General features: G+C 37.3%; 2 protein-coding genes across 4 annotated transcripts in view; both read left to right on the top strand.

The window, feature by feature from the left end:
- Nucleotides 1–4142: 4142 nt before the first annotated feature.
- On the top strand, nucleotides 4143–9755 carry LOC124402425 (serine/threonine-protein kinase pim-1-like). Of its 3 annotated transcripts, XM_046875464.1 has the most exons (13): nucleotides 4143–4215; nucleotides 4488–4559; nucleotides 5197–5311; nucleotides 5412–5508; nucleotides 5619–5721; nucleotides 5819–5959; nucleotides 6054–6264; nucleotides 6753–6847; nucleotides 6966–7016; nucleotides 8024–8402; nucleotides 8487–8663; nucleotides 8790–8902; nucleotides 9128–9755. In XM_046875464.1, exons 1-13 carry the CDS (start codon nucleotides 4189–4191, stop codon nucleotides 9182–9184), a joined length of 1638 nt encoding a protein of 545 aa, XP_046731420.1. In that variant the 5' UTR covers nucleotides 4143–4188; the 3' UTR covers nucleotides 9185–9755. The 3 variants fall into 3 exon arrangements, 2 of the variants coding, with proteins under 2 accessions (XP_046731420.1, XP_046731421.1); XR_006928725.1 differs by lacking the exon at nucleotides 9128–9755 and having other exon boundaries at nucleotides 8024–8338; nucleotides 8790–8861; XM_046875465.1 differs by lacking the exon at nucleotides 4143–4215 and having other exon boundaries at nucleotides 4548–4570.
- A 9129-nt stretch (nucleotides 9756–18884) lies between these two features.
- LOC124401954 (dynein axonemal heavy chain 12-like) overlaps nucleotides 18885–26569 on the top strand; it is a 7842-nt gene continuing 157 nt past the window's right edge. Inside the window, exons 1-19 of the mRNA XM_046874507.1 lie at nucleotides 18885–18912; nucleotides 19852–19944; nucleotides 20056–20079; nucleotides 20188–20377; nucleotides 20640–20703; nucleotides 20787–20927; nucleotides 21968–22163; nucleotides 22257–22445; nucleotides 23561–23714; nucleotides 23881–23972; nucleotides 24060–24238; nucleotides 24338–24473; nucleotides 24559–24684; nucleotides 24793–24927; nucleotides 25008–25201; nucleotides 25339–25594; nucleotides 25699–25884; nucleotides 26026–26226; nucleotides 26354–26548. Coding sequence (XP_046730463.1) covers nucleotides 19906–19944; nucleotides 20056–20079; nucleotides 20188–20377; nucleotides 20640–20703; nucleotides 20787–20927; nucleotides 21968–22163; nucleotides 22257–22445; nucleotides 23561–23714; nucleotides 23881–23972; nucleotides 24060–24238; nucleotides 24338–24473; nucleotides 24559–24684; nucleotides 24793–24927; nucleotides 25008–25201; nucleotides 25339–25594; nucleotides 25699–25884; nucleotides 26026–26226; nucleotides 26354–26548 — 2697 coding nt within the window. The 5' untranslated portion in view covers nucleotides 18885–18912; nucleotides 19852–19905. The remainder of the gene's footprint in view (nucleotides 18913–19851; nucleotides 19945–20055; nucleotides 20080–20187; nucleotides 20378–20639; nucleotides 20704–20786; nucleotides 20928–21967; nucleotides 22164–22256; nucleotides 22446–23560; nucleotides 23715–23880; nucleotides 23973–24059; nucleotides 24239–24337; nucleotides 24474–24558; nucleotides 24685–24792; nucleotides 24928–25007; nucleotides 25202–25338; nucleotides 25595–25698; nucleotides 25885–26025; nucleotides 26227–26353; nucleotides 26549–26569) is intronic.

Raw genomic sequence — 26569 nt, forward strand, 5'->3', positions numbered from 1 at the left:
ATAAATATAATTGGAATCAATCCAAAAACCCTTAATTTCTACTGTTCTAGTTACAATTATCATTATTTATTAATTAACTGTAATATTACTGTTATATTTGAAATGGTCGCAAGCTATAGCCAATGATAAACTTCATGTCAAACTCAATGGAGGATGCTGAACTACGCTTTTATCCAAATTTTTTTTTAATACTTCTGTAAATTATAAAAAACTGTACATGTGAGAAGCAGAACCGAGGAGCAGAACCCATTGAGAGCTTAGCTGAATCAATTTAAGGTGAGCTAACAGAAGAATGTTGGGTGTGGATGGTGACGGTGAAGAACATCTCTGTGCATTGTTTTTTAAGCAGTACAGTACATTCTTCTAAAAGAGAACGTGAAAGATCAAACAATTCCTTAGTCATGAGCATGACTACCAGAATACACCCAGGAACCACACACACAAAGAACATTCCATTTGCATGTATCTGCAAGAGTGAATGCATGACATCAGTGTGTAATGTGTGTTTGTGTGTAACATACCTGGAATAATTCAAATGTGATGTTATGAAGTGGAATTAATGTTACTCAAGTCTATTATTTTTTTATTACAACACGTCCTGAGGTTTTAAATTGTATAGGTATACCACAGCAACTGACAATTATATATTTCATTTATTAATGACCAACAAATACCATGAAACAAGATCTTACTTACGTTCCAGCAGCCAAGCAGTCGCCCCTTTAAACGTCTTCTCTTTTTAACTCTTCTTTTTATAATAAATGCAGCTTGTCATGTTACAGAAAAACCCCAAAGCATTAAGTTGCATCTGTCAGAAGAAACTTATGGAAAGCCATTTTAAAATGTTATTGCGAAATTCTCTATGAGGAAATATTTATATACTGAATATTTTTTGCTGCCAAAACAGTCGTAACCCTTTGAGCATCAACACCATGAGCTTCTTCAGCAGTTTGAGCTACAGGAGGTCTTCTGTTGGATCGGACCACATGGACCAGCCTTCGCTCCCATGACCCTGTCGCCGGTTCACCACTGTTCCTTCCTTGGAGCACTTTTGATAGACACTGACCACTGCAGACCCGAAAAATCCCACAAGAGCGGCAGTTTTGGAGATGCTCTAACCCAGTCGTCTAGATCCTTACGCTCGTCCATTTTTCCTGCTTCTAACATCAACTTTGAGGACAAAATGTTCACTTGCAAATATATTTCACCCTCTAACAAGTGCTATGTAAAGAGATCATCAGTTCTATTGACTTCACCATTTATAATGTCATAATGTTATACCTGATCAACCAGACTTTGTGGACACCTGACCATAAAATTGTGATTTCAGTATAAGTACATTAGAGTATAAGATTAGTTTGTGCTTTTTGAACATCCCATTCCACATTTATTTCCTATTTGCTATTAGAATTACTGTACCTCCACTCTTCTGGACAGTGGCACTATATTTTAGAGTGTGAGATTTGTGGAGATTTCATTCAGACACAATGTTGTTAGTAAAGTCAGGTACTGATGTAGGTGAGGTGAGGAGACGTTTTTTTACAGTTGAGGGTGAATATTGCAGTAAATATCTTCCATTCAAATTGATATAAAGAATATTTTCATGAGGGTGGCTTTGTGCACAGCAGGATTGTCTTGCTGGAACTTTATAACATGTGCAAAAATAAAAAAAATTATATTACTGTAATATGAAATGTTGTTCCCCTTTATCTTCAAAGTAAACAGCATTAGTTTGGATTATTGCACAATGATTTGTGTGAACATGAACATTAGGTTGAATAATTTATAATAATTAGATATTTTTGAACAGAGATGCCTAAACCAATCAAAGATGGCAAATGATCACTTTTGATTCGGCCAGCCATGCCATAGAGATGAGGGGAAAAAAGAGGAAAGAAATACCATTGGCACAGATTTTATTATTATTTATTTATTTTAACTATACACATATTATATTTTGTATTTCTAAGCTGCAAAATTTTTTTAATATTTTACGAACATAAACATAGAGAATATTGTTGATTTTTCTTTTTTATTTGAAAAATACAGAGCAGCTTTATGTCTCATTAGATTTGCATATAACTCTATTGTAATATAAATCGAATTGTTTCTATTGTATCAGAAGTTTCTATGAGTGAGAAAACTTTGAACATTAAAACAAACTTATTCTCAGCATCGAACTTCTGCTGTGCGACTGACTTGTTTCCTTGTAATTATCTGTTGATCAAAGATGAAAATAAAATGTTAAGCAATTATATGCTATAAATTAGATTACGTCTAAATTTTCACTGTATTTTTCATTGAAATATAAAACTGCTTTATTTAAGCATAATACAGAGTCATGCTTTATATTTATTCTATTTATTTATAAATAAGGGGAACCATGGCAACTTCATATTGAATATAATCTAATTTGGTAATAATGCAACAATGTATTTTGATCCACTGCCTTCAACAAAGTTGGATTTTCGGTCTTCCTTGAAATAGTTGAAAATGAAAGTAGAAATTGCCGCGCAAACCACGCCCCAAGTGTCGTTCAAGCCCCGCCCAGTTGTCGCTCAAGCCCCGCCCATCACTACGTTTGCCATTCGCAGGAGTCCCAACGTCATAGCATTCTGTGGAGGAACATATAAAACCGGATAACCTTCCGAAATTGTTTGTAATTTCATCCAGAAGTGGAACACTGACACTTTGTACCAATATACACCAAAATATAGACAAAGTAAGAAAAGACAAATATATATGTATGTAACTATATTTTAAAATGTAACACTGGTATAAGACTGCGTTTAGAACTGAATGCAGGAAAAACAATATGTTTCCTTATACATTAAAATAAATCGTTTTTTCCCCCCAAATAATTCACTTTAAGTCTCAGTTATTAGATTATTAACAAACATATACAAAAATAAAAATAAAAAAACGATTGCCATAGAAACGGTGAATTCCTCGATCCAGTGCCCCCTGGTGTTTCGAACTATTATAGCTGTATCCCATAGGTGAACCTTTTCTTAATAAAATTATGAAAATAAAACAAATACATTGCTGATGTTCCACAGCTAATTGATGATAGATAGATAGATAGATAGATAGATAGATAGATAGATAGATAGATAGATAGACAGACAGACAGACAGACAGACAGACAGACAGACAGACAGACAGACAGACATCATACGCTCGTGTAATTACCACTCAATTTTTCTGATTCCAGGAGCAACATGGAAAATCAGTGTAAGTTCCCTGGCCCTCTCATGAGGTAAGATCATCCTTTTCAGCAGAGGTGGCACAAGTACACACTCTCTTCACTCAAGTAGAAGTACAGATAGTCAGGTTTCAAAAGACTCTGGTAAAAGTTAAAGTTCTGACTGCAATTTCTCACTCAAGTTAAAGTAAAGAAGTTTGGGCTCTGACATGTACTTAAGTAAAAAGTAGCCATAATTACTACATTTAGTTGCACACTGGTAACTGGACCTTACATCATATTAATATATTAATGAAAAATCATTTTAAATTGTGTTACCTAATGAATATATCCAGGCTGAACATCCACCATATAGAACACAAGCAGAGAAAAAATGATGATAATCAGAAATGTTCTCAGTCATGTTTACATCACTGACTCCTCTGTCTCATCCACGTTAGCTTAACTTCTTGTTGTCTTCCGCCTTGCTTGTTTTCAGCTTTGTAAACTAGCCTACATCTGTGGTGCGTTAGAGCCAGGAAATTATACACCAGTGGTAGGTGGAAAAAGCCGTGCAATGACAAAAAAACGGTTGATGGGCTAAAAACGGCGCAATGAGACAAGAAAATATTCAATAAATACAGTAAAACTAAAGTAACGAGTCTGGTTTGAAAACGTAAGTCGAAAGTGCAGATGTTTGAGTAAAAAATGCAATGAGTGAAAGTAAAAATTTGTCTGAAAAATAAATAGAAAAGTACCCGAAAAATCTACTTACAGTACTGTACCGTAACAAAGTACTCCATTACCTCCCATCTCTGCTTTTCAGTGATATTTCAGATCTCCTGGTGTGATAAATGTGTGTGGTGTAAATATCAGTAAATATCTTTTGCAGCAACGAGATGCAGAAGGAGAACCTGAATCAGTTTATCACGCAGAAGTCGGAGGAGTGTCTCAACAATTCAGATGTAGCTGACCGAGTGGAGGAGTATTTATTTTGGCAGATTATGGAGCTGTTCTTCGTTAATAATGGAGTAAGTGTTACAGACGGAAATGGTTGTCAAAGCGATGCTTTGTAGGATTATAATATATATATAATATATAATATATGGCTTATTATGAGCGCATGATATTGTAGAGGTGTAACAAAGTGACACAAACTGTACCCGTTCAGTGCTCCAAGTATCTGTATTCGTATTGTAGTTGTGGTTTAAACAGGGAGGAGCCCTAATGTCTGAATAATGTAAAACTATTTCCTTTTACTTACAATAGATAATCAGTTATAATAATAATAATTCTTTTACAGAATATAATGATGTCGCAAATCTCTGCACTCCTGCTGAAGGACTACCGCTTGCTTAAAAAGAGAGTCTCAGAAGTTAGTATCAGGTATCAGTATCTGTCTGTATAAGGTGGTATCAAAATGTTTACAAGATAGTACTTTATTCATCAAAACACTATCGCCTTCAAAATAGTCCCCTTGCACAGCAATATGGCGCCTCCCAGTGTTCCTGCCACCTCTAGCCACCTTTAGAAAAAGCGTGTCAAGCACCTTCTGCGATTTGTGCTGGATCTCTGCAGTGGTAACAAAACAGTGGGCTGGATCTTCATCTTCGGGAAGAGGGCGAAGTCGGGCGAGTAGGGTGGGTGCGGGAGTGAGATCATGTGGATTGTTTTCCGACAGTCATCATGCACGAGTTGCTGAATGGTTTCCTAATTTTATGAGGTTGAGCTCGTTACAGGGTTTCCCGATCTCTCGTCGTCCTCCAATGATTTTCTTCTTCAAACGTATGTCGTGTCAAACATCTCTGTAGCAGATTTGGCCGGTTTCACTCAGAATTTCATGTTTACTCGTTCTTCTAATTTGCTGTCCATGATGAAATCGCAGACGTGGTAATGCATGTGGTCAGTATAGCACCAGTTAGTACCATTAGTCCTGATACCACCTCGTATATGATTATTTTGCGTTGTTTTTTCCGAATCGTTCTGACACTTTTTCCCACTTTTTGCTACAGGACACAGTTACCGAGATATATAAGCAGTGGTGCCTTCCTCTCGCACGACTTTCCTGCACCTTTGCCCCAGAACAAGAGCTCAGAGAGTCCGTGATAAAGATGGGGGACGATCTTGGTACCGTTACGCTCCACAGTAGCAGCACATTTCTGTAAATCACATTTTACTGTGTAATGAACTCTGAATGTCACATGCATGTTCGGATTTTCATCTGCAGACAGCAAAGGACTGACTTACGCAGCTCATATCTGCTTTATGGTGGCACAAGTGGAGCTGGGTTCACGTGATCAGTTTCATCTGATCGGATCCAAAAGGTTGTGTGTGTGTGTGTGTGTGTGTGTGTGTGTGTGTGTGTGTGTGTGTGTGTGTGTGTGTGTGTGTGTTTTACAGACCTGCCATTAACACATTGTTTTATTTGCAACAGTTTGCCATTTGGAATTAAGATCTTAAATGAAGCCATCTATAGAACGGAGACGTATGAATACGTGCTGTCCCTGACCTCAGGCCTGGGCCAGCCTGACTTCCAGGTTAGAACATCACATTTCTTCTTTATTTTTTCGGGCTGCTAAATGTTCTCTTTTAGCCCCTGTAGTGCAAATGAATGATTTTTCTCTCTTCAAGTAGCTCTTCAAGTTATCACATGCTAACAGACTGGCCATGAATACATTTCATGATGTGGCCTTTAAATATTGTGAGGTCATCGCTAGGACACTTATCTCCCTCCCAGGCAGCTTCAAAAGAACATTTCTGGAACGGGTTATTTTGGTAAAATTGCTATTAATTGGCTTAATGTTTCTAGGTTTTAAATGCAAAGCGTTGTCTTTATCTCTGACTGTTGTTGTTTTTGTCCGTCATATAGCTATCTCGTAACACACAGATACAACTGAGACAGGAAGACCAGCCTGAATGGCTTCAAGAACTTTGCAGGTTACACAGTGTCAAAGTATCTGAGGCAAAAACTAATACCAAAGATCAGCCAATGTTACCCACCAGCTCAAAACATGAACCGATGACTACAAAGATCAAAGATTTCCAGTCTCCAGATCCAGAGCAGCACATTATATCAGTTGGTATGTTAGAATCCACCATCTGGGCAATTACAGTATTTTGAACATTTCAGAATCATACTGCAAGCTTATTGCAGATATCAAAATGAAGACTTGTCTGTGGGCTCATGCCAGAAGCTTGTTAAAAAATGGAAAAGATTGGTTAATTTGTAATCCAGTAAAGGTCTAGTAGCAGGTCAGTAGCTGACATGGCCATGTTTACATACGGCCCAAACTAGATTTGAAAAATAACTTGAACTAATATCATTTCGCACACGATTACACATTAATTTTTACCTCGAATTTGAGAACCCAGTTAGAATAGCTCAGGTTTTAACATATCGAAACCACACCATGATATTCAGAGAGAAGTAGAACATGTTTAGGACTCTGTAATTTGACATCAATTAACAACACAGGTCTTGTTCTCAACTACAGGACAGGACACTGAGCAGGATGATCTTTCATGGTTCATTCGATTAAAACTAAATAAATTTGTGTCTGTTTTACAGAGGAGTTCAATTCACGGTACACCTCTAATCGTCTGCTGGGGAAGGGAGGCTTCGGCTCGGTCTATTCTGGAGTCCGTAATGAAGACGAGAGGCAGGTAAAATGTTCTCTCAGTCTACCTTGAGGAATTTTTATTGGTTGCGGATGTGTAATAATTAAGCCAATTGGGAAAAATATTGCTAAACTTACTACTTCTGCTTTGTATCTGTGATTAGGTTGCAATTAAATATGTGAAGAAGGGGCAGTGCTACAGATCTTTCAACTCTGTAAGTAAATTTTTCCAAACTAACTGTAGAAGGTAATATTTCTCCAGGAGCAGGCAGTTGGAATTACCATCCCACAGGAAATACTTAGTCCAAACCATGATTGAGATGGGTGGTGATATTTTTTTGCGCAATATTTACTTCAAGGTTGTTTGTTATTTTTAACGTAAGAAGTATAATAGAGAAAAATGTACTTGTTCAATTCTGACACTTAAGCATTCGACACTGACAGAACAACAGTGTTGTATTATATTAATATGGTCACATTAAAGCGTTTTGTGGTGTACAAGGTGGTATCAAAAAGTTTCCGGGCTAATGTTGCTAAGTGGTGCTGTTTTAACCACGTTCGTTACCACATCTGCGATTTCTTTTGTGGACAGCAAGTTAGAACAAAGATCAAACGTGAAATTGTGTGTGAAACTGGGCAAATCTGCCACAGAGACGTTTGACATGACATACGGCGATGCTGCAATGAGTCATTCGAGGCGTTTTGATGGCACACCAACTTCAAGAGTGGAGGAACATCACTAGAAGACCTCCAACGAGCTCAACCCTCAAAAATGACGAAACCATTTGGCAACTTGTGCATGATGAACGTCTGAGAACAATCCACATGATCCCACTTCCGAACCCACACTACTCGCCATATTTGGCTCCTACGATCTTTGCCCTCTTCCCGAGGATGAAGATCCAGCTCAAAGTTCACCATTTTCCGCGAATCGCACAAGGTTCTCGACACTCTTCGAAAGAAGACTTACAGGACCCATATTGCTTTGAAAGAGGACTTTTTAAAAGGTGATAGTGTTTAGACATAGATAAGTCTTGAAACTTTTTGATACCACCTCATATAGGCTACTACCAAGTTGCGGTAAGTAATGATTTTTCACACGACTGTGTTTTCTTTGTTTCATTGTCCCTGTAGTTTAAAAAATTTTCCAGTTTACTAATAATGATTATAATAACAGTTTACTGTAGTTCACCCACGATAATGGTGTCTGTTCTCATTTTAGCATGATGACCTATTCAGCTTACCCGTAGAGGTGGCGCTGATGGAAAGGGTGTGTCATCCACCTTGCTGTAGTAACATCGTGGAGATGTTGGAGTGGTATAACTTACCCTTCCAATTTGTGTTGATCTTGGAATATCCCAGCCCCTGCACAGACCTTAAAATGTTTGCTAAACGTTACGGCGGTTGTCTGTCCGAAGGACAGATCCGACACATCATGCCGCAGGTGGTTCAGGCGGTTCAACACTGCCGTGATCGCAAAGTTTTGCACCGAGACATCAAGGCTTCGAATCTCCTAATCAATTTGGATACATTTGAGGTCAAGCTGATAGATTTTGGCTGCGGTGTCTTGCTGAAGGACATTCCATACAAACAATATTCAGGTTATATCATAAAGAACTAAATGATACAGGAATGGGAAAAAAAAGGAGTGTAAAGTTGTTGACTTTCTTATGTTGGATTTTCAGGCACTCATTTTTTCTGGCCTCCAGAGTTGGTGTTGTTCGAAGAGTATTCCGGCATTCCTGCCACCGTCTGGAGTCTGGGTATACTCATGTTCAATCTGCTGTGTGGGGAATACCCTTTTAATTTGAAGGAGGACATTGATGATGGGTGCCTAAATTTATGTCCTGGGTTGTCTCGAGGTGAGTCCGTCCTTACTGAATCTTCTATTTGGATGTATACCAGTATAATGAGGTAAAGCGTGTATAGAAAAATGACTCCAAATGACACACCGTATATCAAAATCAACCTCTGTCTCATCTCTAAAGATTTTTTAGATCTAATTATGTGGTGCTTGGAGCTCAACCCCAGTTTACGTCCATCGTTAGAGGAAATGGTCAAGCATGAGTGGTTTACGGAAGGAGTTCCAGACCTACACCAGGTTAGACAGCGAATACACAATAGACTTAATTAACACCTAATAGACCTAATCAGCGGAAGCATGCTGTAAAAAGCATGTGTGAATGTGTGTTTTTGTGTGTGTGTGTGATTATATAAATCAGTATCAGTTTTGTAGCAAAGATTTATCTAATTGCATGAAATAAATAGGGAAATTATAAATTTGGTAGTGTATTTTAATGCCTTGCTGTTAATTTTTTTTCTGCAGGCCCCTTTTAAAGGCATGGATATGCAACCACCTGAAGAAGAAAGTAGTAGCTTTTGAAAGAAACTAGTGCTGAAACAACTAACCGATTAAATCCATAAAGATCGATAATGAAATTCATTGTCAGCGAATGCTGTTATCGATTATTTGGCCTGCTCAAGTTAGTTTAGCGTGGCGGCAAGATAACACAGCCACTGGTGAAAATGGTGGACAGTACGGGGTCAACTGGCAGCAGGAAAAACTGTGCGTCCCAAGTCATGAAAAATAAAACACACTGGTATCATGGATGAAGGCAAAACATCAGCACGGTGAGCAAAAACTGCATAATTCTCATTATGTGAAAATGGTGTAGTTTGATAAAGTGCTCTAGTGTAAAATGTTTGCTAACTTCGGGACAGTAGCACTGGATCTGTTCTGTCGTGACTCACGAGCATCAGGTCACGCAATCGTTTTGCTCGCGACTTAGTGATTCTTTCTTTTAAACCAGTGAGAACAAACTAAAAGCAGAAAATAACAGCAGCAAATTTTTTATTTATTTATTTTTTACTATTTATTTAAAAATTGCTTTATTTCTTTTTATTTTTTTTTACTTTCATTCTCTTTTTTGTCACTTTTTTCTGTTACACCAGTCTGAAAATCTGATTTTCAGAAGTGATTTACTGCGGCTTTACTACATTCAAATGCTCGTTTACAATGTTTGTATATTCGATGTATGCATTTGTTATCATTTGATTATACAAAATTAAATTCATTATATATTCTAGATGCTTGAATCTTCACAAGTGAACAAAATGTCTGTTTCTTTTTAACAAAAATTGTCAAAACAACATTGTATTACATTTTATGTACATGTTTCGCATGGTTGTCAACTTTTCATCTGCAAAATACAATACAAATGTTGATTTGCATAAATTGCTTCGTTCTGCATATTTAAATGCTGCTTTGTTTTGGGCGGGTTTAACAGAAAGAAACAACCCAGCACAAGCAAATTTGTTCAAGGAGAAATCCCCCACGCACTGCTCAACAAGCAGCTACTATAAGCTTTAATATGTTAAAATTAAAGATGGTTAAACTCAATATGTGGCTTTTGCATTTTTAAAGTACACTTTCATACATAAATACCCTGAATTACAGTTTTATATAGTTATAATAAGCAAAAAAATTAATTAATCAATTATCAAAATAGTTGTTAGTTGCAGCCCTAAAAGAAAAACTTTTTAAATAAAGAAACGGCCAGAATGACCAGTGCATTGCAGTGCTTTAATCGATCAACACATTTTATAGATAACATCTATTTGTGAACAAACTGAACACTTTTTTCTAAGACTCACATTTTTCCTCTAGATTTCAAAGGAAAACTTTGATTGGTGTAGCTGTACCCTTTGATCTCAAGGTCTTTACAGTTGATGACATGACTATTTAATTTATGTATATATAAATGTATAAATGATCATCTGGCTATCTAGTTTAAGGGTTGTTAGAAGATAGATAACTAACTGCAGGACAACCAGATGTAGGAGAGCCTTGTTAGCTAGCTATAATAGATAACTAGCTGCAAGAAGGAGATCCTCACTAGATACAGTACCTTCTTCTTCTTCTTCTTTCAGCTGCTCCCATTAGGGGTCACCACAGCCGATCATCCATCTTTATACCCCCCTGTCCTTTACATCTGCCTCTTTCAAACCAACTACCTGCATGTCTTCCCTCACCACATCCATAAACCTCCTCCTTGGCCTCTTTTCCTCCTTCCTGGTGGCTCCATCCTCAGCATTCTCATACCGATATACCCCATGTCCCTCCTCTGAACATGTCCAAACTATCTCAATCTCACCTCCCTCACCTTGTCTCCAAAACGTCCTACATGCGCTGTCCCTCTAATAAACTTGTTTTTAATCCTGTCCATCGTCATTACTCCCAACTACCATCTCAACATCTTCAGCTCTGCTACCTCCAGCTCCACCTCCTGTCTTTTACTCAATGCCACTGTCTCTAAACCATACAACATCTCAGGTCTCACCACAGTCCTATAAACTTTCCCTTTCACTCTCACAGATACTCTTCTATCACAAATCACTCCTGCTATCACTCTTCTCCACCCACTCCACCCTGCCTGCACTCTTTTCTTCACTTCTCTAACACACTCTCCATTACTTTGCACTGTTGACCCCAGGTACCTGAACTCCTCCACCTTCTCCACCTCTAAATACAACCGTATATATATTTTTTCATTTCTTCTTCTTCATGTATTTTTTTCTTATATTCTTTTATATTTTATATTAGCAGCCGATCGTATTTACATTTCACAGCAAGTTGTATTCTGCATAAAACTATTATTTATAACCAAATGATCAAGTCTTCTTTGGATGTTTGCTTGACATTCTTTATTTACACACGACTTACTAATATCGAACACTTATTGTGGGGTTTTTTTTTAGTCACAGACTCTGGTGGTCTTTTTCACGAACTAAGAATGCACAATGGAAACATAAGACCTGACTTTTCCAGCTGTAAGTCGCTTAATTGTGTAGGACATGTTTGGTTCTGGTAGCAATACATTTTCCCTTCACTTGAACTAGGAGAACCAAACCTATTCCAGCATGACAATTCCCTTGTGCGCAAAGCAAAGCTCCATGAGGATCTGCTTTACATGAGTTGGAGTGGAAGATCTCCTATAGAGTTCTAAACGCAACCATTTTACACGTGATGAATTGGAATGCTGGCTGAACCCAGGCCTCCTCACATCACCTCACAGTGAAATGAGGAGTAATGCAAACAGCAGCTCTCACCACTGCGGCCTGGGTTTGATCGCCGGTTAGGGAACCAACCCCAGCCATTAGGGTTGCACAAGCCTTAGTGCCGGTCCCAAGCCCGGATATATGGGGAGGGTTGCGTTAGGAAGGGCATCCAGTGTAAAAACACGTGGCAAATCAAACATGCGGATAATCCGCTGTGGCGGCCCCTAATGGGAGAAGCCGAAAGAAGTCCATAGGGGTATAACATACACGAATATGTCCTAAACCGTTTCATATTTAATGGGTGCGTGGGAAGGTGATTAGACTCATCCCCTACAGGTGTGCCATAAATTTTGTGCACTGTTACACCCCTATATTTATTATGTGATTATTTTCATGTGGTTTAGTCTTTCAGTGCTGGTGAGGAGGTTGGAGGATCGTCCCATACACCTCATTTAAAGAATCTGGAAAAAAAAAAACAAGAAGATCACACACTTTAACACCAGGAACCAAATCTAACAAAAGGTCTCCCCTTTTTGAAGAACAATATTATTTTAACACAATGACAACAACTATTTCTATCACACACACACACACACACACAAAACACATTCACACAGGCAACTTACATGCTCTGGATAAGTTGAACGAACCGATACTTCACCTTCTGACACACAACAGCAATGCAACAAATCATCAATGAGATGGCATCATCTAAACAAGTACACAAACACAGAACGAACCGTATGAGGAGAAATGTGCGTGAGATTGTGTTACATGTTTTTCGAACACGGCTAACTAGTTATATAGTTATATTTTTTAGTTAGCTTTTAGCACTGCTAGTTTGCTAATATAGTTTGATAACTACAGGCTAAAAAAACCTTCATTGTAGTCGCACTCAATTGCGATACGAACAAATTCAATGAAACATGATTGTGTGTCCGTTTGCTGCCTGACTTGTAACACACTCGCTCGCGGTGGTTCTGTAACAGCAACCGCTTTAAGGTGATACTCACATAGATCTGGAATCTGAATTTGCTTTAAGATTTCCTCCACTAGAAAGAAAGGAAAGAAGCAAAACGTATAAATTCCAACATGATGAAATTCACACTCGCATGCTCATTTGCTATGTGATCTCTAACACACTCGCTCACACACTCGCTCACGGTGGTTCTGTCACAGCATCCACTTTGAGGAGATACTTACAATCGTCTGGAACCTCAGGTTCCAAGATGTGATTGCATCTGATGGGAACAGCTTCAACTGTAGTGTTGCTACAAGCATCACCCATCTCCAGGTTCGTCGTTCTGATAACCACTCTGAGAGAGAGAGAGAGAGAGAGAGAGAGAGAGAGAGAGAGAGAGAGAGAGAGAGATAAGTTTCTTTTGCTAATATAATACACATGTACTCTAAACACACACACACATACACACACCTTTCTGCTGAAACATTTGAGGGGCCATCAGGAAGGGGCATTTCACCAAGTGAGACAATACAAGGATTTATTTTTGCAAAGCTACAAAAACATAAGAACTTAATAAATACAAATTACTACAAACTAATAAAAATTCATTTAAATGTAAATGACTATCTATCTATCTATCTATCTATCTATCTATCTATCTATCTATCTATCTATCTATCTATCTATCTATCTATCTATCTATCTATCTATCAGCACTGTGTTTGGATTTACTTTTTCATATTTATCATTTTATAACAAAAAGGTTCACCAAGAGAGAATAAAGCTATACCACTTCTCACCACCAGAGGGCACTGTAACTATAATGTCAAACAGCTTGTTATAAAGTCTTATTATGAACACAAGCTCGGATCCGGTCGCTGATTGTCCTCCATTTTGTTTCATCCTACATATTACATATACATATACGTATTAGTTACAAAATGGCGCCGCTCCGATCCGCAGTTCGAGTTTTGAAAGTTTATTTATGTACTGATAACCTGATGATTGAGACTTAAAGTGAAGTATCTGGAAAAAGTGTATGGTTTAAACATTTTTCTTAGTCAGTCCTATCCTGGCCTTACATTAGAAAACATAACTATTATAACTTATAACTTTATATATAAAGGTGGCGATTCCCCTGCGCTTAACCTGAGTCTAGTTTACTTACAGTGTCTATATTTTGTGTGTATTGGTACAGTTAATTTTATATTTTTTCACTCACTTACTAATATGTAGCTACAACTCTGAGGGCAGAGATAAAAATTCCAGCAAGTTATCTGTTTATATGGGCCTTAAAACACCTCTATGATGTAATTTAGCCAAGTGATGGTGATGGGTGGGCATGGGGCGGGGCTTAAGGCGGGGCTACGCACAGGGGGAGGGGCTGCAGATTGTGCAGCACAGAAGCCCAAACTTTTTCCAACGAAAGACCAAAAATTGAACTTGATTGAAGGCAGTGGATCAAAAGTAAATGTTGCATGATTACCAAACTGTACATTAAATTTAAAGTTGGAGAGCTGTGTTCTCCAGATTATGAATATTTGGGTTAAAGTAAACAAACAGCCGCAAGAAGGAAACCTGGGCATCTATATACAACTTTAATGTCATCACATAGTACATGTAGAGGCAACAAAATGCAGTATAGTATCTTTCAGTCCATATAGTAGCATTGTGTTAATTGACACGTGCAGATCAGTATGTTAATTTATATACAACAAATAAATATAAGAAAGTTGGGCAGTGAAAATGTGCAGAAGTATTAGACATATAGCTAAAACACACCGTTTTCACAAATCGTTTCAGATTCTCTGATTTGCATATGTGATATAATTTTTAAAAGCAAAGTAAACCTCTCATATCTGGCTATATTGCAGCTAGTTATCTATCTTAGCTAACTAGCATGGTTCTCCTATATGTGATATTGTAGCTAGTTATTTAGCTTAGCTAGCTAGCAAGGCTCTCCTATATGTGGCTATATTGCTTGATAGTGTATCTATCTAAGCTAGCAAGCAAGGTTCTATTATATCTTTCTATATATCAGCTAGTTATCCTTTTTAGCTAGCAAGGCTCTTCTACTTGTAGCTAGTTATCTAGCTAGCAAGGTTCTTCTATATCTGGCTATATTGCAGCTAGTTATCTATCTTAGCTAGCTAGCAATGCTTTCATATCTGGCTATATTGCAGCTAGTTCTATCTTAGCTAGCTAGCAAGGCTCTTCTATATCTGGCTATATTGCAGCTAGTTATCTATCTTAGCTAGCTAGCAAGGCTTTTCTTCTTGTAGCTAGTTATCTAGCTTATATATCTAGCAAGGTTCTCCTATATGTGGTTATATAGCAGCTAGTTATTTAGCTTAGCTAGCTAGCAAGGCTCTTCTATATATGGCTATATTGCTAGATAATGTATCTATCTTAGCTAACTAGCAAGGTTCTCCTACATCTGGCTATATTGCAGCTAGTTATCTATCTTAGCTAACTAGCAAGTCTCTCCTATATGTGGTTATATTGCTAGATACTGTATCTATCTTAGCTAACTAGCAAGGTTCTCCTTATATGGCTATATTGCTAGATACTGTATCTATCCTAGCTAACTAGCCAGGTTCCCCTACATCTGGCTATATTGTAGCTAGTTATCTATCTTAGCTAACTAGTGAAGCTCTCCTATATGTGGTTATACTGCTAGATACTGTATCTAGCTTAGCTAACTAGCAAGGTTCTCCTATATCTGGCTATATTGCAGCTAGTTATCTAGATTAGCTAGCTATGGCTATTCTATTACTAGCAGCTAGTTATTTACCTCAGCTAGCTAGCGAGACTATCCTACTTAGCTGGTTATCTTTCTTATCTAACTAACAAGGCTTTCCTACATCTGGCTGTCTTGCAGTTAGCTATCCATCTTTAAACTAGCCTTGAAATAATCAGCTAGATTTTAATTTCCAAAGGTATACACATATAAATTATATAATTATGTCATGTAATCATGTCCTATTAGCATATCATATCAGTGCTTGTGTTAGGTCTCCTCTCAGCATGTGCAGATGCGATGACTTGCCTTTAATTCTGATCAAATAAAAACAAGTACAGTCTTTAAAACTGAGTGTTTGGTTATTATCATGTGTAAAGAATAAAAATGGGCAGATAAAAATGTTCAAAGTGTAAAAATGTAAGAAGCTCATCCAAGTCAAAAACGAAATAAAAGTGAAATCGGGTCAGAATTTGAACACAGTCAAATCTATGGGAATAATTACATAAATATAAATATGGATTAATAATCTCATTATTGGACACAAAGATACTAAAAAATATTTTTAGCTGGAGTTTATTATTTTTGTATCAGATTAAAGAGAGGATGGTGTGAATAAATTTGTGTCGCGTCGAAGGTTTTAATTGCGCCTCTATTTTATTTATTTATTTATATTTTAAATAAAAATTGGTCAAACAGAAATGCGAGCTGCATTAATCGCACGTTAATAAAAATGAGTGCCAGTAAAATAAATTTGCTTATACGTGTACTTTTTAATAGCCCTAATATATATATATAGTTGCACACACCTGACAATTAGGTCAGGTCAAGTCAAGTCAAGTCAAGAGGCTTTTATTGTCATTTCTACTATACACAATGGTACACAGTACACAGTTAAAATGAGACAACGTTTCTCCAGAACCCTGGTGCTACAATGAACAACAACATAGAGCTACAACACAATACAAGCTACATAAAGTGCATCGAGTGCAACCTAGTGCAAACAGTGCAGACGACAAACAGTACAGACAGACAGTGCAGAGAGAAAAACAAGACACAAAACCTGAGATAGCGCAGACTAGTAAACCTACTGTATACTCTGAATATACAGTACTGTACGAGGAGAACTGTAAAAACTATACCCGGGAGTGAATATAAACAGACACAGTGTAGTGCAAAAAACAGCAGGAGTCAAGAGGTGCAAAAGACAGCATGTAAACAGTGTAGTATAATAACAGTATAGTGGAATAAAATACAGTCAAAGGTGTAAAAACAGCATGGTAACAGTGTAGTACGGTAAAGTGTAAATCAGGGGTAACCAACGTGGCCAGGGGTCCCCGCCCGCAAGGACCACATGAGTCGCCTTTTCTAAAAATAGCTGTTTTCTACCTTGTTAAATTATTGTTGATAATTATTGTGAGAAATCATTAACATGATCAGTGACTTTACATAGATCATGGGTGTCAAACTCAGTGTCAAATTCTGCCCGACATACAATTATATCTGGCCCGCGAGATGATTTTATATAGATCTATTATTATTGTTATTAATGTCCGGCGATATGAAGAGCTGATAACACAAACTACAGATCCCATAATGCAGCGCTTCAGCTGCCTTACTGATCTCTAGACTACCTGGGAACATTCCAGCGTCAATCAAGTCGAGCTTCTTTTGATGTTTTTAACCCTATTGTACAGTTATTGTGAAACAGCGCCTCACAGTGGTGAAGAGAAAAGTTGATTCTGAAAACAGAGCCTTTTAAAAAAAGATGGGATTCTGAGTAGATTACTGACACTGTAAACACGTGTATTTGTGAAACAAATGTGACTGTAATTAAGGAATTGAATCTAAGACAGAACTACGAGACAAAGCATCAGGAGAAGCTGAAAAACCTGAATGCAGAGCAGAAGATACAGAAAGGAGAAGAGTTAAAGAAGAATCTGACATTTCAGCAGATGTTTTTCACCAGAGCAAAATCACAAAGTGAAGCTGGTGTGAAAACAGAGGAGAAATCAGAGTCACATCAGCCGGTTATTTACTGAGGGAGAGTTTCTGAAGAGCTGCATGATGAAGCTGTGAGACGCCTGGTGTTTCACAGGAGATATTTTTATGGAGAGCAAAATATTTTAAGTTATTTAAAGTTCAAGATTATTTTTTATAAAATGGCATAAGAGCAAAGAAATCTGGTTGTTTTGATTTGTTGTTATTTTAACATTTACTTAAAAGCACAATTTTTATTGATTTGTTTAGGGGTTTTTTCGCAGCATGTTCATATTTCTAACTTGTATAATTTGGACAGGACATATTTTGATGGAGAGCTATTTATTTCAAGTTTAAGTTTATTTATTCTGGAATAATATTCCTGTCTGTTTTTATTTATATATTCATGTTCAAAAAACATTATTTTAATGTGTTCAATAAATGTTTATCCTGTTCGGCCCGTGACCTAAAGTGTGCTTTGAGTTTTGGCCCCCAGTGCAATTTAGTTTGACACCCTGATATAGATGAATATCATTAATTATTAATAATAACATATAATTAAAGGTAAATTGAGCAAATTCTTTATTTCAGAATTGTGTATCAAACTGGTGGCCCTTCACATTAGTCGGTACCCAAGAAGTAGCTCTCGTGTCAAAAAGGTTGGAGACCCCTGGTATAAATAATAGTAAATAAATGATGGTGGAATGGGCTGAGATGAGTAATGAGTGTGTGTTAAGTGTTAAGTCCAGGTTATACAGTTCAGTAACACACATTGAGTGTGTGTGTGTGTGTGTGTGTGTGTGTGTGTGTGAGAGAGAGAGAGAGAGAGAGAGTTCCCTCTTCAGTTCTGATGGTTTGCGGTAAAAATCGTAACCCTCTCGGTTGATATCTCTGAATCTGAATATTTGTCTCACAGACATAATAAATCTATAAACAGGAAGCTCGAAATGTCTAATTTTAATTAAACTAATTCACAAAAACAAATATACTCTGATTATGAAAGTTAGAAGAGGTACAGTTTATCTGGTATCACCTCATTAACCGTCCGTGTAGAAACATATCAACGGTTTCGTTTGGTGTTCTGATGATTTACGTCATTTAAAACGCCTTAATTACTTTAAAACATTTACAAGAATATTTAGTCTTAATGCTCTATGTTGAGTTTGGTTTCACTACTAAGAAACATAAATTTGCATAAAGAATCCATATTTGTCCCCGAACTCCCCCACCACCACCACGCCGCCGCCGATCGATCGCCCCGCCCCCTTTTTAAATCGGAAACTATGTCGTCATAGACTTCGGCTAATTATTATCTTTAATATGCGGCATTTTCATGATTGTGCTCATTTTTGCTGCACCTGCTAAATAGAAGGTAACCAAAGCGTTGTATGCACGTCATTGAATTTATACACCAATATACAGACCAGGGTAATAATCAATCAGAGGAGATTTACAGATTATAAATAATGTATATGTACAGAGTTATATTTTATAATTTATAATTTAAGACTGGTCTAGGACAACGTTTAATACTGAATAATGGGGAAATTTAAATATGCCTAAAACACCAAATATGATGTTTTTAAGATTTAATTATATGTTATTAAAATATAAATAAACCAACAAAACTTGCCATGGCGTTCGGAGCGCCGCCATCTTGTAACTAATACCCCGTATGTAGGATCAAACAAAATTGAGAACAATCAGTGACATGTTCATAATAAGACTTAATAACAAGCTGTATGATATTGTAGTGACAGTGCCCCCTGGTGGTGAGAACTGGTATAGCCGTTCACCCTCTTGAACATTTTTGTTGTTTGCTGTTGTTTTGCACAGTATTAAATGAACAGTATATGAATTTTTTCAAGCTTTGTGCAGTCCAACCACTATTAACACTTTCCATTTGATGGATCAACTTTACAGGAATTATGACTAATTTGTTATCTTTCAAGATTTTTGTTTTAGCTATGGGTTTAGATCAATTCCTGGTTGAAATAAGTTAATCTAATGTATACTGTACAACATTTTATTATAAATGATATAATCTTTTATTTATAATCAGCATTCGTATATTACGTAGACGTAATACAAATTATTTACAAATAATGTAAATAATAATATTGAATACAAATATTTATTATAATAAATAAATATAATAATATTAATAAATGTAATAATATTTAATACAAATATAAAATATAATAAAATAATAGTATTATATACAAATGATTGTGCAAAATATTTATACTGGTTAAAGCAGTATTATATTATCGCCTATTATTGCTATTTTAATTCTCGTTTGTCTTTTCAGGGTTGTGAATGCAGCAAAAAAACGTCAACAACTACAACAACAAACGCAACTACAATGGATGATTTAAAACCCGACCCCGAGCTTCCTGCAGCAGTATTACAATTTTCTTTCAATACATTATATTCATTATATATTATCATTACTGCTTATGTTTTATTACTGCTCTCAAACACTTTTTTCTTTCTTTATTTTTTTTTTTTACAGATGAGTGAAGCGAGGAAGCAGCACGTATGTCGAATTTTATAGTTTATTACCGAAACTGCAGACTTTCAGCTAAGCGTTTCCCGCTTTTTATTTCTGACGCTAATAACATTTTTCGATGCTACATGTCTGTAGATGAACTACCTGTTATTAAGGCAGTGCGTGGAAAGTAGACCGATTGTACCCATTCAGCAGCAGTGGATCGACAACATGATGTTCCTCGTTCCACCTCAGCTTCGTGCAGGTCCTGGGAAAGTAGAGCTGGTGGAGGAATTATGCAACGAAGTTGGAGAGGACTTCTGTAGCACCATGCTCAAATTCACATGTAAGCTGTAAAAACAAAATACTACAGGAAATCATGAACAAAGTTAGATTTATTAGTAATTATAGCTATTAGTCAATTTAACTGATCACTTGAATGAAGTTTGATCCAAACTTTGTATTAGAAAAAAACATAAAAATCCAAAAATAATGTCAATTTGGGTCTAAATACTTCAGATGGACGCAAATAGCAAAAACTTTGCTGTACGCATTTTAATATGTAGTCCAATCGTTTTTATTTTTGTACAAACTCCATTTTTCTTCAGTTGACAACATCCTTCAGAAGTCACAGGAGTGTACTGATGTTCTCTTACCAACGCCTGCAAAAAAGTAAGTGTAATAATGCATTGATTCTTTCGGATTTATATCAGTGAACAGAATCATTTTCAGTATTACACTTCCTGATTTCGCAGGCCATGGCATGGCACCTTCACCAGGAGTCGAAAGGTGATCGAAGAGAACTTGCACATCCTACACCCAGCGATGAAAATCGTTTTGGAGATCTGTCACGTAACATTCTCTCAGATGCTTCTGATAGATCTCTCAGGCTGCAGGTACTGACTCACAACACCCCAAAAATATGATAATGAAATACAGTAATCCCCCGTTTATAAACAAGCTTTTTTTTTATTGTTTAAGCCGTGAATCCTCCTCCCACACGCTTTAAACTCGCACAGAAAACATTTGCAAAAATATAGCGAGAATTTTGTGTAAATTGGTAGAAATACAGTTCACTGTATCACATTTCTAGTGCGTACATGTACTGTACAGCATACGGTTCTGTAGTAGCCTATGCGTAGATTCTCTGCTTGTTTATTTGTCGAAGTGTCCAATGGCGTCAAAAAGGGGGCGGGGCTAAAGATACACGTCGCCGCATTCGTTACTTTCTGTACTGTATTAACATTCTACTTCATTATATTTTTATTCATAAATGTAATTATTTCAACATAAAACTTTATAAAAACAATTCCCTATAAGTTTTTTGGTCGATCGTGGTATCCATAAAAGACCTGGAAAATCAGCCAAACCAAGTACTTATGTGGCAAATGCGATTCCGATTGAAATTCAAGTTGGAAAATGTCTCATTTATTGAAATATCAAGATCTAAAATGATAACACCAAATGACACCAATTTTAAAAATGAGTAAAAAATGTAAAGCGCAGTAATGACTTTGCCTTACTATCACGTTGCAATCTGTGTGAAAAAGAGGAAATGGATTTGGCAAGAACCTCTGGATAGCATACACTTATGCTATCCAGAAAAGGCAAAAGTACACACATCCTTCACTCAAGTAGATTTTGAAAGACTGGTAAACGTTAAAGTACTGACTACACTTTTTCACACAAGTTGAAGTAAAGAAGTTTGGGCTCTGACAAAAATTGTAAAAAGTAGCCTTTACTATTACATGTGTTAGTGTCATGCTGGTACCTGGGCCTATCCATGAAGCATTTCACCAGGCACATCAAAACATCAAATCTAACGTTAAACTGTCTTTTCTTTCAGAACGTTTTGTTAAGATTTATTGGAAAATGTTGCTGTCCCATTTAAGCTGTTAATTTGTTAACCTTTCATTTGTGTTCTTCTGATGTAAAGGTCCATCGGGCCTGTAGACTGTGAGCAATTGAAGAACAAAGTGTCTGTGGAGTGTCAGAGGGTTGAGCAGAAGCTCATGAAAACCTGGTTCCCGAGGATTATTCAGTTGCTCACCAGCAAGTCCACAATCCAACGAATCAAAGAAGAAAAGCTGGATGCCTTTTATAACTGTGTTGCAACACTTCTCTCCAACCAAGTGAGTCTAGAATACCATCAACATGTTATTGATACCTCAGTGGTGGTCACACCTGGATGAGATATAACTGGCAGTTATTCTTCATTTTTGTAGCTGAAGGCTCTGATTAAAAGAAGCATGGAGGCTTTCGTCAGCTTGTTTGGACCACTTAACAAGCAGGAGCTTCCCCTCTTTACGATGGCGTTGATATTTGATGATGAAAAGATGGCCTTCTCTCCCAGCTTTCAGGAGCTGGAGGAGGCTGTGTTAGATATTCTCAACTCAATCATCCACACTTTGCAGGTGTGTAAAGGATGTCTTTGTTGAACTTTGCCTGCCTTACATTATCAATTGCACATAAATGTCACAAATGTGTATAATTTTTTAATTATTTTTTATTTAATTGAATTTTTATTATTCTATTATTTTTTTGTACATAATCCTTATTTTGTTCAATGCAATTGCTTTATAACTTAATGAGTACCGTATTTTTGGACTATAAGCCGCTACTTTTTTCCCAATTTTTGAACCCCGCGGCTTAAACAACGAAGCGGCTAATTTATGAATTTTTCCTGTGTTTTTCTCGGTTACACAAACTTCAAGCAAAAAAACTGAACCCCATAACATTAGACCAATTAAATTTCCGAACAGAAACGAAAAAACGCACCTCACCTGTGTTCTGAGCTGCACGCCATCGGGAGAAAAAACTTCCATCGGGTGATTTTTAAACGCACGACGATTCTAAATGTTAAACTCCCGAGAAAAATAGTTGTGAAAGGAAGGAGGAAGACAGTGAACAATGACTTTCTTGGTCAGCTACTGTTTAGATACAAGCCGTTGTAACGCGTTGAGTCAGGGTGAAGGGAGAGCTCACTTCTGGCATGCTATTCCCAAAATACCGCTATGCTCCTAAAGGACAGCATATTTCACACGTTGCACCGTGTGTAACGTGTCTTTCGTTAAAGCCTGTGTAAAGTACATGAGTGTAGATGTAGTGTAGGCTTATAGACAGGTGCGGCTTATTTATGTTCAAAACAAAAATATTTGTAAAATTCAGTGGGTGCGGCTTATATATGGGTGCACTTTATAGTCCAGAAATTACGGTATCTGGATTCCTCTAGAATAAAGTTTCAGCTTATTTCTAGCGCCAATCAAACCCAGTTCAAAACAGAGCGAGCGCTCGACCCTGATTGGTGGCTTGACCAGTTAGGTTTTTTATCCACTCATAAATAAAAAGGGAACGACTGATTTTGCAAAATGTAGTTGAGTCCCCACTGAGATATTTGACTTTAAAATAAGGTTCAGATACATGAAAAACCTACTCAAGCACAAAAAATAAAAAAGAATTACATTTACTTTGTTACTGTCCACCACCGAGTAAGAACGGTGGTATTCAAACAGATCTTATCATTTTACAGAAAGTCCCGACTGTTCAGTCCTGGATTGATGAGGAAAATAGGTCAGTGGTTGATGCTAAAGTGCCAGAGAACATTATCACATGGGCAGAGACTACAGTGAGGAACGCAGTTCATGAAAACCTACAGGCACCTATGAAGCACTTCCAGAATTATTGTGAGCTCATTGCATTTATTTATTTTTATCTTAATTTTAATACCAAATATATATAAAAAAAATATGCAAAACATGTTTTTTTTTGGGATCTTCTGTATATTATAATGATGTTCATAATGACCTGCTTGTTAATTTACCCCCCTTCGAATAAATCTGTTTTCTGTAGCTGAAAACTATGATTGGCTAATAAACGGGAGTGCGCAGGATCAGGTCGAGAAATTTATGGAGGAACAGCACAGTTTCGAACAGTATACTGAGGTAAATGACCTTTTAACACGGCTTGATTTACAGTACCTTCATGTGCAATGTGTTGCAGTACATCTGACTGTGCTGTTTTATCTTTAGCAAGTCGAGTCATTCCGTGCACTGTCAAAAGAGCTTTCTAACCTCGACTCCGTGGCTCATTTTGACATGATCTGCTTGAAATGCGACGAACTCAATCAAGGGCTGTCAAATAAAGCACACACTTTTTCTACAATCCTTGTGGAGCGACTGATCAGCGCAAACCGTGAACACTGTCTTCAGTAAGACTTCATTTCTTTGTATCTCCTCCTCAAATTAATTAATCGATTTTTGTATTCGGTTTACCAGGAAGCCTGATGATTTTTTTTTTTTTTATTAAGAATCTGTGAAGAGTTTGAGATCATTAAGGAGAAATCTTTAAAAACTCCGACCACATCAGAAGAAATGACCGAGATGATCGAGTATATTGAGCAGGTTAAGACCATAGGACTTGAAGAGCTTGGCATTAAGATAAAGGTGAGCACTTAACGTTCATTTAATCTTAGTCTACACATATTATGGCCACAAAATTACTAACAGGAAGAATGGATATTTTGTTCAGGAAGTGCATAATAGATTGAATTACCTGCTGGATGTACACATATTTGATGTAGAAGACCTGAAGCTTCATTCAACCGTCCTGATGTGGCCACAAAATATTCTTCCAATTTTCGATCAAAGTGCTGAGGTAACGTTCGCCCATCCTCATTGAGCCACATCTCAGATTCAGTCTAAGTATGTATTGTAAGCTTTGGGATTCAGTCCCACTCAAAGTTGTTTTGGTCCTGTGTTATAGATCTTGGAGAAAGCCAAGCAAAAAGGTCAGCAGGAGCTGCTGGGCAGGAGAGAAAAGTTGTTGCTGGAGCTTGATAAACTTGCCAAAAGGATTGAGGAGTTTATTCATTGCTTTGACCTGGATATGATGCATCAGGTATGGATCTTCTACAAATTTGATTATTTATCATCAGAGCCCCTTGAATGATGATGACACTTTATTTTCTATTTATTCAGTATGTGAAAGATGTCAAAAAAGTGGTGAAAAGGGTTCAGGATGCCGATGAGGCAATTGTCTTCATCAACAAAGAAGAGACTCTGTACAACTGGGACCTTACTGATTATCCAGAGATTGATGTGATCAAGGAGAACCTTGAGCCATATAACAAGCTGTTTGGACTTGTACTAAGATGGCAGACCACGCAGGAGAAGTTTGTTCAATTATCATTGTTTTACTTCGGTCTTTTTTAATAAGAGTATGCAGCGTTTTGATTTTGAGCTCGCTATGGACTGAACTGCTTTGTCTAACTCAATGCGTCTCTTTTCTTTTATCGCTGATCATGTTTAGATGGATGAATGGTCCCTTCTTGGATTTGAATGGTGAACGTATAGAGGCAGAGGTGGATGAGTTTTCCCAAGAAATCTACAAGAGTCTGAAGTTCTTCCAGCAGAAACAGAAGAAGGCTGAGCAAGAGAAAGCAGCTGCAAAGAAGCCTGGAGAAGAAGAGGAAGAAGAAGAAGAAGAAAAACAAGTAGAAGAAAAACAGGAAAGTCCCAATGCTGCAATCTGCAACAAAGTCATCACGCAAATCAGCCAATTCAAGGTGCATGCGAATGTTTTTTTTCTATTTCTTGTCCCAAAGATCTCGTACCTCTCTAATATTTATTTTAACTAGCAAAGCATAGGATGACACATTTCTGTTCACAGGAGAACATCCCAACAGTGTCCATCCTGTGTAATCCTGGAATGAGAGCTCGACACTGGGAGCAGATGTCAGCGATTATGAATTATGACATGTCGCCCAGCCCAGAGACCACACTGAGTAACGTCTTAAAAAAGAACTTCACTGCTTACCTGGAGCAGCTTGAGACCATCAGTACTGCAGCCAGCAAAGTAAACCACTGGAGCAATGGCAGGGCCATAATCTGGCGTTGCCATACAAAATGTTTCTCATCTTAACTTTAAAGTAAACGATTTAGGTATTTTATGCTATTCTTTTAAAGATCCATTATTGATACAGTCATTCTTGTCCAGGAATTCTCGTTGGAGAAGGCCATGCAGACTATGCTGGAGTCATGGGATGTTGTGGCTTTCAATTACGTCGCATACAGGGAGTCTGGTGTGTCTATTGTTACTGCAGTAGATGAAATTCAGACCATGTTGGACGACCAGATAGTGAAAACCCAGACCATGAGAAGTTCCCCATTTATCAAACCTTTTGAAGTGGAGATCAGGGTAATTTATCCTAGTTTTTGTTTGGAAAATGACCTTTGCATTATGTATTGGTGCAAGGTTATGAAAATTGTCAAGATTCTTTATGTATGCTTGATAAAATTAAATATTGCTCACTGTTGCTACTTAGGCCTGGGAGGATCGTTTGATCAATATCCAGGACACTATAGATGAGTGGCTGAAGGTACAGGCCCAGTGGCTCTACTTGGAGCCCATCTTCAGCTCGCAGGATATCATGCAGCAGATGCCTGAAGAGGGACGCCAATTTCAGATCGTGGACAAACACTGGAGAGAAGTTATGAAACACTGCGAAAAAGACTCAAAGGTAAACGGTAACACGCCGGCA

Source organism: Silurus meridionalis, chromosome 19 (genome assembly GCF_014805685.1).
Source record: "Silurus meridionalis isolate SWU-2019-XX chromosome 19, ASM1480568v1, whole genome shotgun sequence".
In the NCBI taxonomy this organism is placed as follows: Eukaryota; Metazoa; Chordata; class Actinopteri; order Siluriformes; family Siluridae; genus Silurus; species Silurus meridionalis.

What these genes read in the sequence shown, in the direction of transcription:
- LOC124402425 (XM_046875464.1), top strand. Translation starts at nt 4,189, where the DNA reads ATGGAGCTGTTCTTCGTTAATAATGGA. An exon ending in GTAATGAAGACGAGAGGCAG is followed by an intron (nt 6,848 to 6,965) that starts GTAAAATGTTCT and finishes ATCTGTGATTAG; the next exon opens with GTTGCAATTAAATATGTGAA. An exon ending in TCCATACAAACAATATTCAG is followed by an intron (nt 8,403 to 8,486) that starts GTTATATCATAA and finishes TTGGATTTTCAG; the next exon opens with GCACTCATTTTTTCTGGCCT.